This window comes from Akebia trifoliata, chromosome 3 (assembly GCF_017979445.1).
Source record: "Akebia trifoliata isolate Shusen 1 chromosome 3, ASM1797944v1, whole genome shotgun sequence".
Lineage (NCBI taxonomy): Eukaryota > Viridiplantae > Streptophyta > Magnoliopsida > Ranunculales > Lardizabalaceae > Akebia > Akebia trifoliata.
The window spans coordinates 59459870-59472735 of record NC_141377.1 but is presented as its reverse complement, the minus strand read 5'-3'; the positions used below and the strand labels follow the sequence as shown (position 1 = coordinate 59472735).

General features: G+C 34.9%; 1 protein-coding gene across 1 annotated transcript; it reads left to right on the top strand.

Annotated features, from left to right (window-relative positions):
- The first annotated feature begins 6758 nt into the window (after positions 1 to 6758).
- On the top strand, positions 6759 to 8037 carry LOC147408464 (uncharacterized). The gene has a single exon (XM_086432908.1). The coding sequence runs from the start codon at positions 6996 to 6998 to the stop codon at positions 7878 to 7880; it is 885 nt and encodes a 294-aa protein (XP_086289034.1). The 5' UTR covers positions 6759 to 6995; the 3' UTR covers positions 7881 to 8037.
- The last annotated feature ends 4829 nt before the right edge of the window (positions 8038 to 12866 follow it).

The following is a 12866-nucleotide window of genomic DNA, read 5'->3' as shown; positions in this document are numbered from 1 at the left end:
TTCTAGCCATTAATTGGATTGAAGAATTTTTCTTAAGTGATTTCTAATTGCAAGATTTGAGCATATCCAATGCCTAAGAATCACCAGTCAGACTAATTTATGACCGATACTCATTGTACACCTTTCCAACTTCACATGGTTCAATTAAATGGATTTGGTAGTTGAGAGAGGAGATCCAGTGTGCAAATGATTTCCCCTGTTGGTAGATGTTCCCAGTTCCAATGGGTATCCATCAATTGGAATCGGAATCTGAATCTGAATCAGAATCGAAATTCCCAGTTCCAAATCCCATTTTTTCCCCTTTTTCTATATCCAATTAGAATCAAATCTCGAATTCAATATAAGAACTAGAATTGATTTGGTTCCCGATTCAAGGTACCTTAGGAGCTGACCCGGTGACAACTCAACTTGTTGGATGTTTTCTAAAAATCGTGGGATCCATCCCCACTAATTTTATCTTCTAAATTTAAATGAAAACCTCTTTAATTTTCTTGGCCCTGCACATGTGCTTATTTAGGTTGATTGGTGGCATAAAATACATAAGAGTTGTGATAATCTGACGCTCTTTTTTCTAATGCCCCTTGTACACCCCCATCGCAGAACTGTAGATCCTTTTTTCGGGATACACAGGAAAAAGATTTATGGTACTGTAACTGTCAAGTCAGGGAGCATATAGGGGGGCATCTGAAAAAAGAGCGTTAAATTATCATTAGTCAATACATAAGGGTATCATTGGAAACAAAGCATAAATTAATTGAAATCTTTATATTATATAAAGAGTGGTAGCCGCCTGGCCCCATCTCATATACATGTCATTTTATCTCATTCCCATTAGATCACCAGTTCATCGTTTGGATCTTTATTTGAAAACTAGAGGTATGTGTTTGGTTGTTTGTATTCTTATTTGTAAATTGTGGTGTGGGAGATGGAGTATCTTTTAAAATTTGAGCTGGGATCCCCTTGCCTTGTTCTTGTTGTTTATTATACAACATGAACATTGCCTTTACATTGGTCCTATGATCATATATATGCACAACATGCCACGTGTTATTCATCAATAAGTCTTGACAGTGTCCGCTTTTCGATTGATTGGATTGATTAACATCAAGAATTAATGAAGCTGCTGATGATTCTAAACTTAATTTGTCACTTGGTGGTTGATGGGTTTCGAAAGAATTCCTCAGTCTGAGAAATCGGTTGGCATCTTCTTCTTCTTCTTCAAGTGCTCGCTAAGAGTTCATGGTCCGCACCCCAGTTGTGTGTATCGATATGTGTATGATTAGTCTGTCACGTGAGGCCAAAATAAGACAGTCTGGTGTTAAGGAGTTGAAGGGCTGAGGTTGAATGAAAAAGAGGCCCCTCCCTTGTGGCAGGCTAGCTTGCTATGTTGCAGGGATTGGGATGGGGACCCAACATAATCTACTACTTGCCGGCCCGTTTCAAAATTTAAATTTCGAATCAACAGATACAAAATTATTACACAAATGCCCTCCCCTATGCCATATGCCCTTGGATTATAGGAGGGCTACTTTCATAAATTTCTCTTTATTTTCATGTAAAACCTTATATACTTTGATGGAGAGAGAGAGAGAGAGACAACGCATTTGGAAGTATCTGTATCTGTTAGTAAAATTGTTACCGAAGGAATATGGTTACTAGAATATTGAAATTTGAAAGGAAACGATCTCTATATATCTTCCTTTAAATTTTAATTTAGTGGTGCAGAAAATACATGGAAACCATACGGTGCCCTTTGATTACTATGACTCCTCCAAACGACCTCTATCCTAGAAAATTATCTAAAACTTCTCAATCAAATAATTCAACTTAAGAGCAATTTCACAGAAAAAGAGATGTTCCACAGGGTAATGCTTTTATACATATTTATCACTAATGTAAGTAATGAAGATGATAATGATAGGACTTTTCTAAGGTCCAAACATGTTGGAATCAAAGTATTCAATAAATGACTTAGAAGAAAAGATACATGTTTTCTTATCTTTGTAATGATTTTGTAACCCAACCTTATAGGGTAACTCAAAAACTCAAATGACCTGTACCCTCCAAGAACTGTAGATTTTTCTCTCGGGATACACAACTGCACATCCCCATAAAACATGTGCAATTGTGTATCCCGAGGAAAAAATCTACAACTCTTGCCTCCTGTCATGTCAGTGAGTTTTTTAGTTACCGTGTCAAGTTTAGTTACAAAATCAGCACTCTATATTATCTGAGTCGTGATAATATGACTCATCAGGTGGCATACTCAATCCACTCCTCGACGTACAAATTTGGAAACCCTAGATTTGTACGCCTTGGGATACATGGCCCCCCACAGGATACACCTTTTATGGGGAAGTGCAATCATGTATCTTGAGACATTAGATCTACGATTCTCGAACTTGTCACATCAGGGGGTGAATTGAGTATGCCACCTAGCGAGTCATATTATCACGACTTATCTTATCTAGCTAGGGACCACTATGGGTTTTCTAAGAAGTACTTTCCCAAAGAAACCCCTAGGGAATATCTTCCCCTCTCCACATTATGTTAGATACTAAATTTTTCATAATAATATGATATAGGATTTTCTTAATGTGTGTCATAAGGGCTCACGTTAAAGTGCAATAAATACCCTTTGGGAATAAGCAACCGAGGGCATTTTGGTGAAAAAGACTTTTTTATGGGCATTTCGATACAAAATACAATTTTCCAAGCGTATTTATTGCACTTTAACGATAGGGCACATGTTAACAAGACCCTATGATGTATATGAAATCAATAGAATGAAGATAAGGAAAAATAAATAAATAAAGGATTCCTTTTTATCATTGCTCTTGGTGGCACCAAAGTGAGATTTTCCATTCGCAAATTTTCAACTGAGGAAACGTGTAGTTTACCATCCACCGTCCATGGCCTTCTGCCGCGTCAACATGGCAAGGGAGCATTGATTAGCACATTATAACGCCTTGACAAAAGAAAAGAAATCATAGAAGGAAATTAGAGTTGTGGTAAATTGACGCGGCAAAAGATACGTGGCTGACGTGGCAAGGGCATAGAACCATAGATCTTTTTCTTCGGGATACACAAGGAAGAGATCAATGTTATTATACCCTTGCCACGCCAACCATGCACAGATTGCTTATGTTTTGCGTCATTGATTTATCATTAGTTATGAAATTAATTAAGGTTGGGTTAATTTACCTTAATGAATAGAGCAAGTTGTCTATGGTTGACCATATTATGTGGTGCATTGTTTTAAAACATGAATGTGAAACAAGGTGTTGTGAACATGAAAAATGTGAACCGTGAGTCTTATGCTCCCCTATCATTTTGGCAGAAGTTATAATAAATTGATATTATAAGATCTTTTAAATGAACATTACATTAACAAAAAAAATATCTTACATTCCATGCATACTCATTGGCCTAAATATTGGAGGTGAACACTTAATCTAGAGTTAATGCACCTTGTAATTTGATTTGAAACTTACAAGCCTATTGATCTTGAATTCACACAATATGCCATCAACATCGAATTATCAACTTCAAAATGCATGCCTTTCGTCATTCAAATTCAACGTGCTTGATCCTTTTCTTGAGCAAAAATTGAACGTGAAGCTTCCAATGATTCCAAGCTTTCTTTAGATTCATCTTCTTCCTCCTCTCTAATTTTTATGGAATGCAATTTTAGTACTGTTGGAAAAGTTGTGCGGAAACAATTAATTAAGAAGAATATGAAGAAAGATTGATTGTTCTTCGTGACATGTTGAAACGACGTTTGCTTTAAACGTTATTTACGACATTCCGATATTAAACTAAGAATACAAATTAGTTTTAGCAACGTTCCCAGGATACAATGAAGCTTAATCTCTTTGTTAACTCTCATTGTTTTTGTACTGTTAGGAATAGATTTGAATACCAAGAATATATGACGAAGAAGAAGAAAAAGATTTGAAAATATGTAATTTTCTGTGTGTGAAAATGGGTTCTGAAAGTTTGATTTTATAGAGTGAATGTATTTCTTTGGACAAGCATCATTATAGTAGCTTTAACAATAAATGATTACTCTTAGATGTCCGCACTTTTCTCGAATGGACACCAACATGCACCAGTTGCAAAAACCTCTTTGACCCATAGTTAACTATGTTTGACTCACAATCATACCTTGGTGGGTACACTTTGCGACAATGCGTATATGGGAAGTGCAAATTGCAAACTGCATCTCATATCGCTTGTAGGAGATTTTTCAAGTCTCTCATTCCTCAAGATCTATGTATCATGGAAATGTTAAGAGGAATGGGCAACATGGTTGGGCGAACCACCTTTCATGGAGCACATGAAGGAGAAGGATCGGTCAAAAGGGACAAATTTTCTTGAGGGTACACATAGAGGGGTCGGCCTTGGGGTTTGAACCTCACTAAGGGAATACATTAAGGGGTTGACCTTTGGAGTCTAACCTTCTTGAGGGAATGAGTAGAGGGGGTCTACTTTAGGGATTGAACCATCAAAGAGGGGTTGACCATGTTGATCAAACCTCTTAGAAGAAACAATAGAGGGGTCAACCAAGTAGGTCGAACCCTCTAGAGGGAGTACGACACAGGTCGACCAAGTTGGTTGAACTACCTAAAGGGAACAAGAGATGGATTAGATGACGTGGAAAAAGGTTGTCCCCTTGGAGAGGTTGAACCTCCTTTGGTTGAAATAACAAGGGGTTAGCTCCTTGAAGAGGTCGAACTTTTTTTTGGATGAAATAGCAAGCGGGTCAACTCTTTGAGAAGTTCAAACCTTCTTCAGATTAAATAACAAGGGGTCGGCTCCTTGAGGAGGCCGAACCTTCTTCGGATGAAAAAAATAAGGGATCGGTTCCTTGAGAGCCCGAACCTCCTTCATATAAAAACAATAAGGGATCGACAGTTTGAGGAGGCTGAAACTCCTTTGGATTAATATAGCAAAAGTCAATTCCTTAATGATGCCAAATGGCAAGGGGGTCGACTCCTTAAGAAGGTTGAACTTCTTTTGGATGAAAATAACAAGGGGTCTCCTTTAGATGAAAATAGTAAAGGGTCGGTTCTTTGAGGTGGTCAAACCTCCTCCAGATGAATATAGCATGGGGTCGGACTAGGTGGTCGAACTTTTTGGAATTGTACTCGTTGTAAGGTACGTAGGACGGACTAAGAGGCCAAACCTTTTGGTGTACTAGATAGGGGGTTCGGCGAAATTGATAGAACCTCTACTTGCATTTTTTTTATCGGATCCTTAGGGTCAAATTTGACTTAGTAATATTTGGTTATTTCAAGTTGATAACTTTGCCAATCCCTAGGAAGGAGATATTTTTGATTCCTAAAATCATCATTAATTAATCAATGAAATGTTGTATGAATTTACCATATAAACTACTTGCCATGCATGGTTGCGGTCCTTACCACTTTAAAGAGCTACTCAATTTGAGAGTGTTCTTGGCACAGGATAAGAAAGAAAGGAAAAGTTATATGACAACATGTGGAAACAAGTAAAAATAAATTCGAGACAGAGATTTGATGAAATTAAGAAAGTAGATTCATGAGATGATCATTCATTAATAACATGTACAATGAAGAACTTCGAGTGCACGCATCCATGAACAAGATGAGTGATTTTGGTTTTGGAATGAGTCTCAGATCGTTTTGGACAACCAAAGCACATGACATCCACAAAGAAAGAAAAGGAACTCTAATGGTAATAATTGATGGGTAAGGTTCATACAAGCAGGTGGGGGTAAGTGGTCCTTTGTGTCCGTCAATTCGTCCAGCTCAAGGCATGTGCATTTATGAGATCACACCTACAACTAAAATCTTTTGTAGTACACCTTTTTTTTTTTTTTCTCTTCAACTTCCACCTGCTGCTACAGTTACACCTCAACTCGACCCGGTAGATGGAGTCAACGTCCTCTACAAAACTCGGCCCACTCAAAGATTTGACTAGACTGACTCTCGTAAACTTTTTTTATTTTTATTTTTTTGAAAATTTATAAGATTGTTTTCATTTAAAAAAAAATCATTTTTTTAAGTCTCTCCCCTAATATTTTAGATATTTTATTTATATAGAGATTCTATTGCCACTCAAATTTTGCTAACACCAACTCAATTCCTGTGTCAATCACAAGAATTTGCACACATGTTAACAAAAGTATAATATTCTATTGGTAAATTTACCAAAACATGCACCACATTTTGATTATTTACCAAAATGGTAAATTGTAGTAATTAATTCTGAAAACAGTAATTTTATCGTTTTCGGAATTAATATTTTTTATCAAAACGGTAAAAATAGTAAAATGTAATTTTTTTTACCGAAAATATCTTTTTTTATCTTTTTTTTACTAAAATTACAAAAAAAATCCTCTTTTCTTTTATATTTCTATATAGTGTTAGGAAGATTAAAAAGAAGTGAAAGATTTAGTTGGATTTTAATTTATTTATAAAGTTAAAATGGTAAATACGTATGTAAAACAAAGAAGGGTATTTTCGGTAATAAAAATTTATATTTTACTATTTTTATCATTTTGATAAAAAAAATATTAATTCCGAAAATGGTAAAATTACCGTTTTTAGAATTAATTACTACAATTTACTGTTTTGATAATTAATTTTGAAAATTGTACGGTTTTGATAAATTATTTTATCATATATTTATGTGTTGGAATCGACTCGTGAGACATTAAGTTGGCCCTCATTAGTGTTCTCTTATAATAAAGTCAGTAACTCACAATTCTGGCTGGTTTGAAGATAGAGGAGCATCAATTATCAAACGTACGGCTCAGATGAGAGGAAAATGTAAAAAAAAAAACAGGTTTTTTAAGATTAGTACACGTTTTCGTTGCCTATAAATTTCTGCAAAATTTTAACACTAGGTTTTTCTCTACATAATTGACATCTGTCCCTCCTGCCTTCGTCCCTGTTTCTTTACTTCTTTTTTACTCTTATTACTAGCGAGTCTGCTGAGTACGAGAAGAAATGGGTAAGCCAAAGCTTAGACGACCTTCCATTAAAGCTCTGCACCAAGCTCTCATAAACTTTAGACCACAAGGGCCCAAGACCATGACATGGGTGTGCATCCAACCGACCAAAACTCACTCCTTTAGAGATATTTGCAATAACTTCAATTCCTTGTATTACTCTTCTTCGTCTAATTCGATTTCTTCAGAAGTATGTTGTAGTAGTAGTAGTAGTAGTAATCTCAATGACAATGAAGAAGAAACGCAAACAGAAGCAGGACTAGATATCCCCAACATAAGGCTTCCAGAGGCAGAATCGATCTCTTGCAGCTCCTTCACCTCCTCCTCATCTTTGTCAATTGACAGGTCCGGCGATTCAAGCCCAAACGAGTTAATTTCGAAAGATTCGATAAGCTCGAAGAGGTTCTTCTTCTCACCTTGCACGACCAAATCTATAATGGAAGAAGTCATGGATCCATTGGGAGAGGAAACCGTATCTCTTGAAGAAGAAGAAGGAAGCTCTTCTTGTTCTACGCTGCTATTAGAGGAGGAAGAGAAGAGTGTGAGTGTGAGTGTGTGGAGATGGGAAAGCGTGACGATGGAGATGACATCAGAGAATCCATATGAAGATTTTAGGGAGTCAATGGAGGAGATGGTAGAAGCTCATGGGGTGAAGCAGGATTGGTCAAGTCTTCAGGAGCTGCTCCATTGCTATCTAAGACTTAACGATAGTAGCGTTCACGACACCATAATCGTGGCGTTTGTTGATTTGCTCATCAACCTGATAGCTGTGGAAGCACTAGCAGAGACCGACTTCAACTTCAACAAAAGTAGCAGTAAATCTTCTTCTCCTCTATGTTTAGATTCTTCTTCAGAATCTACTACAATCGCAATAGATGGATGAATTTGGAGTACCTAGCTAGCTAGTCATTGTGTATGTGTGTGTGTGGTTGACACTTGACATGACAACAGAGCAGAACACAGGAATATTGTAATAGTAATACCATTATTGCATAATAATGCAAGTGGTGATTTGATTTGGTAATTTATTTTAGTTTTGATTCTTTTCTTCTGTTGATAATTACTTCTTGTCTTGGTTTTTCTGTTACTTGGTTCAATCTCTCTCTCTCTCTCTTTCAAGTCTCAAATAAATCTTCAAGGGGACAGGGAAAACGAGTGCAAAATGCTGGATGGGTAACGATTTCGATATGCGGCTAGCAGCTGTTACAGACGTTTTCACGTTTGGGGAAAGGAAAATGGAAGATTTAAATTAATAAGAGAGATTTACTGCGAGACCTATCTGTTGCCTTACTTTGTCAAGTTAACCAAACCTTACTTTATCAATCAGACCTGGATGATTAATTTAATAATATTTCAAATCTTACTGAGGGTTGTGAGCCGCATGGATTATCAAATTGGCAACTACAGCCTTCTAGGTTTCATGAAAAAACTAAAATTCAAAGAAATGTGTTTTAAAAAAGAAAAAATCTTTTTTGAACTTGATTGAAGGTCTCTGAAATAGATGGTCACCAAACTCCCAAATTTAAAAATTAAAATTCAATGTTGAAAATTTACTCTTGATTTTTATTTAATTTTTTCAAAATTCTTAGAATTTTGTCCTATATAATATTATAATATCAAATCATGATTTTAGATGCCACAAATTTATGTGATTACAATCCACTCTAAGATATGTTAAGTAACAAATTAATTACATTAATTTGAATTTTATGACGTAGATCACCAATGTAACAAACTTGATAAAGTAAAGTTTGGTGGATAACCAACTTCATAAACTAAGTTTCCCTTTGAGAGTTTTTATAAGAAAAATGAAACAACTAGGTCTGTCCGGTTAATTTCTCTTAAATTAATTTCCCATGTAAATATGTAATATAGTCAATCGTTTATTCGTTAAAGAAGTGAGTATCTCATCTCCCTCTCCCTAAAGGCTAAAAACACAAACCTAAAAAGGAGAAAAGAAACAAAATCTACCATCTTGAGGAGTCAAATCTCAGATATGTTGTCCCCTACTGCCTTTTCGTGGCTGGTTACCGCGGAAAAAAGAATGATTTGATAGTTTTTCTCCGTTCGGTAATAATATTTGATTAAGGAGAATTGCTCAGTGCTCAGATCCTCTTTACCTCTTTCTACTTCTCAGTGCTCAAAATTTTGGCGCCTTAAAGCAAAAGATTAAACAGACCAGTGAATTTTCCGATCAGGTTGAACTTAGAAAATTCGATCACGAAAATTGCTTGGGGGCAAACCCCCAAGGTTCGTTTATGTTCTCACTACAAGAACATAACTATCATATGGAATGAGACAATAAAAGAATCCACAGAGGTATCCCTTCGGGTGTTAAACAGAGCACCAATACGGTGAAAAATGTTGAGTGAAAGTTAAACAGGCACCTTCATTCTACACCAAATAATTCAAGAAAGTAGCCCAAAATCTCCCTCATGCACCCAAATTCTGATACCAATTCTTAAATATTGTGGTGCCTTCAAACAAACAGAAGGAAAGATAAGATGCAATAATATTATCTCCTGTCTAAGGGTGTTAATTCTTAACACAACCCCATGAACACGGCTTGAAAATGTCATGAGGTTAACTGTTTTGTGGCGAGCCTAATCATGTTCAAGTCGTAATCGTGTCAACCCATCAAACTTGGTTATGAAACAGGTCGTGTCTAGGTTAGGTATTTATCTTATTATTAACTTGTCATGTTAACCCGCGTACAACCCAACTCGTATATAACTCATTTAAATCATGAAAGATACAAGTATCTTAGATATTAACAATTATTAAACAGCGTTCTTAAAAATTAGCCCTTTTAAGAGGTTTACCCCTATTATTATTACTGTGTCATGTTGTGTTGTTTTCATAGGTTATGCATGTCAACCTGAACATGACAAAACCCAACTTGTTTATTAAATGAGTTACACTGTTCGTGTCATGTTACATCAAATTATTGATCACACCCTAATTAAAAATTAACACTCTTTGTGAACATTACAAAAGTTTGTCTCAAATTATAATCTCAACATTACAAAACATTATAAACAAAAAAAATCTTGCAAAATTGGTGATCTACTATCAAACATAATTTGTGAGGAATTTCCATCGATCTTGATCAATTAACCTTCAAGGAGTGGAGTTTAAATTTGGCTAGGATACACTCGACTATATGTCTTCTTGTAATGGTTTTGTCTCCTTGTAATGACATATAACTCATTTAAATCATGAAAGATGCAAGTATCTTAGATATTAACAACTATTAAAGCATTTTTAAAAATTAGCCCTTTTAAGAGGTTTACACCTATTATTATTAGTGTGTCATGTTGTGTTGTTTTCATGGGTTATGCATGTCAACCTGAACATGACAAAACCCAACCTGTTTATTAAATGAGTTACACCATTCATGTCATGTTACATCGAATTATTTATCACACCCCAATTAAAAATTAACACTCTCGGTGAATTACAAAGGTCTGTCTCAAATTATAATCTCAACATCACAAAACATTATAAACAAGAAAATCTTGCAAAATTGGTGATTTACAATCAAACATAATTTGTGAGGAATTTCCATCGATCTTGATCGATTAACCTTCAAGGAGTGGAGTTTAAATATGGCTAGGATACACTCGACTATATGTCTTCTTGTAATGGTTTTGTTTTTCTACGTTTGATTATCATAAGATCTGTGTAGCACCAATAGGATAAAAGGGGAAGCTGCACTAATTTATTGATCAGTAATATAGTAGCTTGCACAATGGATAAGTATATCAGTATCAAGGATTGGGTGTTGTAATAAATGGTTTTGTATCGTAGTGTTGAATCAATTGAGTAGCTTTAGAATCTGTAGAATATGTAGTGTTAGAATCTATTTAGTAGCATTAGAATTTATATAGACATCTATTGCCTAATTTATAGACAAGCATATCTAAAATTGTACATTAAAAAAGAAGTCACTCAAATATTTAGAAACGAGTGTTCCCTATGGACACAATATTGTTACTTATGTGATGTAAGATTAGAGAAAAAAAAAATGATTTGAAATAAAATAATAAAATAAATTATAAATACCGTAAAATAGTATCTTCATATTGAAATGAGTGAGACTTGTATTAGACACAATAACCTTAAGACAGATTTCACCATTGTGATGTGCTAACAATCCTTGGATATATGTCTTTCAAGATACAACGTTTCACATGTGTACAAGGTATCACTCCTAGTGTACACGTAAAAATGAACTTGTACTTTGAAGGACATACGAAAAAATCTTTTGAAAATAGAAAGACACTTTACAAGTAATAACTCAAAAATTGAATAAATGCAAATGAGAATTTATAGAATTAGAATTGGAAAGTGTGCAACTCGATCCAACAAAGTTTAAGCAGAAATGGGTCTTTCACGCGCACCCATGTGGGTCCAAATCCCTTTTAGAACCCATGGGCCCTCATGTGTGTGTGGGCTCGACCTATATATTTCTCACACTTGCTACACTATGGGAGAACTTCTATATAAGAGTTACACTCTTTAGATGTTTCTATTCAATGTAGGACTAAAATTTTACACTACAACTTACAAACAAACCACTTAACTCTTACTTTAATTTTTAATTTTGCTTTTACTTTTGCTTTTACTTCTATTCAAACATTAGGATAAATTCGACATTAATCCAACAAATTTTTCCTTTGTCAAAGCAAATTATAGTGTTAGAAGTGATCATTTCTTCGACAAAGCTATTTCATCTTTGCATAGCAGCGCCATGGTTTCAAATCTCAGTTTGTCGGCTCGTATCCTCCATAGAGAAGATCGAGTTGTCTCGGGTGAGTCAACTCATCTGGTATGAGATAAACCATTTAAGTTGGTTTATACTTATATATTCATACATATTTATATGAAAATAATATATATTTTTTTAAAAGAAAATAACAAGAATGATTAGAAGATGTTTTATTATAAAATCATATTTTATATAAATAATAAATGTTTAAATTCCAAACAAAATTAATTTCTCTCCTTAAAATATACAAAATCCCGGTTGACTCAAATGACATTTACTAACTTGGCTGAAATTTTCAACATATCGTCTGAGTCTACTAATTTATCTCACAAGATTCTATATATAGATGCTAGATGTGATTTAATTACTATTTTAAAATTGCTTAAATTGAATCAGTTGGGATCAAATAGAAGTTAATTAACCCCAAGGGATTGGCCTAGTGGGAAGCCGAACCTTGATAAGCTCCTCAAGAAGGGTATGTCAAGTGTTCGAAACCCCATGAAGCATTGAATTCCTTATGGCCACCCTCTAACGCTCAATTGACCCTCGACTCAACCAATTGCACGTAGGACTTTCCAAAGGGGCGATGCGTGTGACCATGGGATTTGTCTCACCCAAAGGGTAGGTATACACATGATAAAAAGGAAAGAAAAAAAAAATCAAATAGAAGCTTTGCTATGAGCCTAATGTATGAGTTCTTGACATGCCTAGCACTTAGTGTGTAGAGAAAATAAAAAATTAATAGAATTTGAAATAATGTGAATAACTAGATCATGTTAATCTTTGACGAGATTCCATTAAATAGATAAGTGATATGTAGATGTGTTTCATAACTGATTCGATATATCTCCATACATCTCAATACAATGCAATAAAGATTAATACTCCAATATCGTCTCACAATCACATGTTCTTTTGAATGAGGAATATTCAATTGGTTACATTTAATTCCTTGGTATCAGTGATTACATTATTATTTTAATAACAAATTCTTTTGGTGTTGCAACTAGGTAAATCTGTTTTTGATTGTTGATGGATTGATTGAAAGTGTCCAACCATGCTTACTAGATATCACTACTTGTTTATTACCGAATATGG

Coding starts and splice junctions, on each gene's coding strand:
- LOC147408464 (XM_086432908.1), top strand. CDS start 6,996: ATGGGTAAGCCAAAGCTTAGACGACCTTCCATTAAAGCTCTGCACCAA.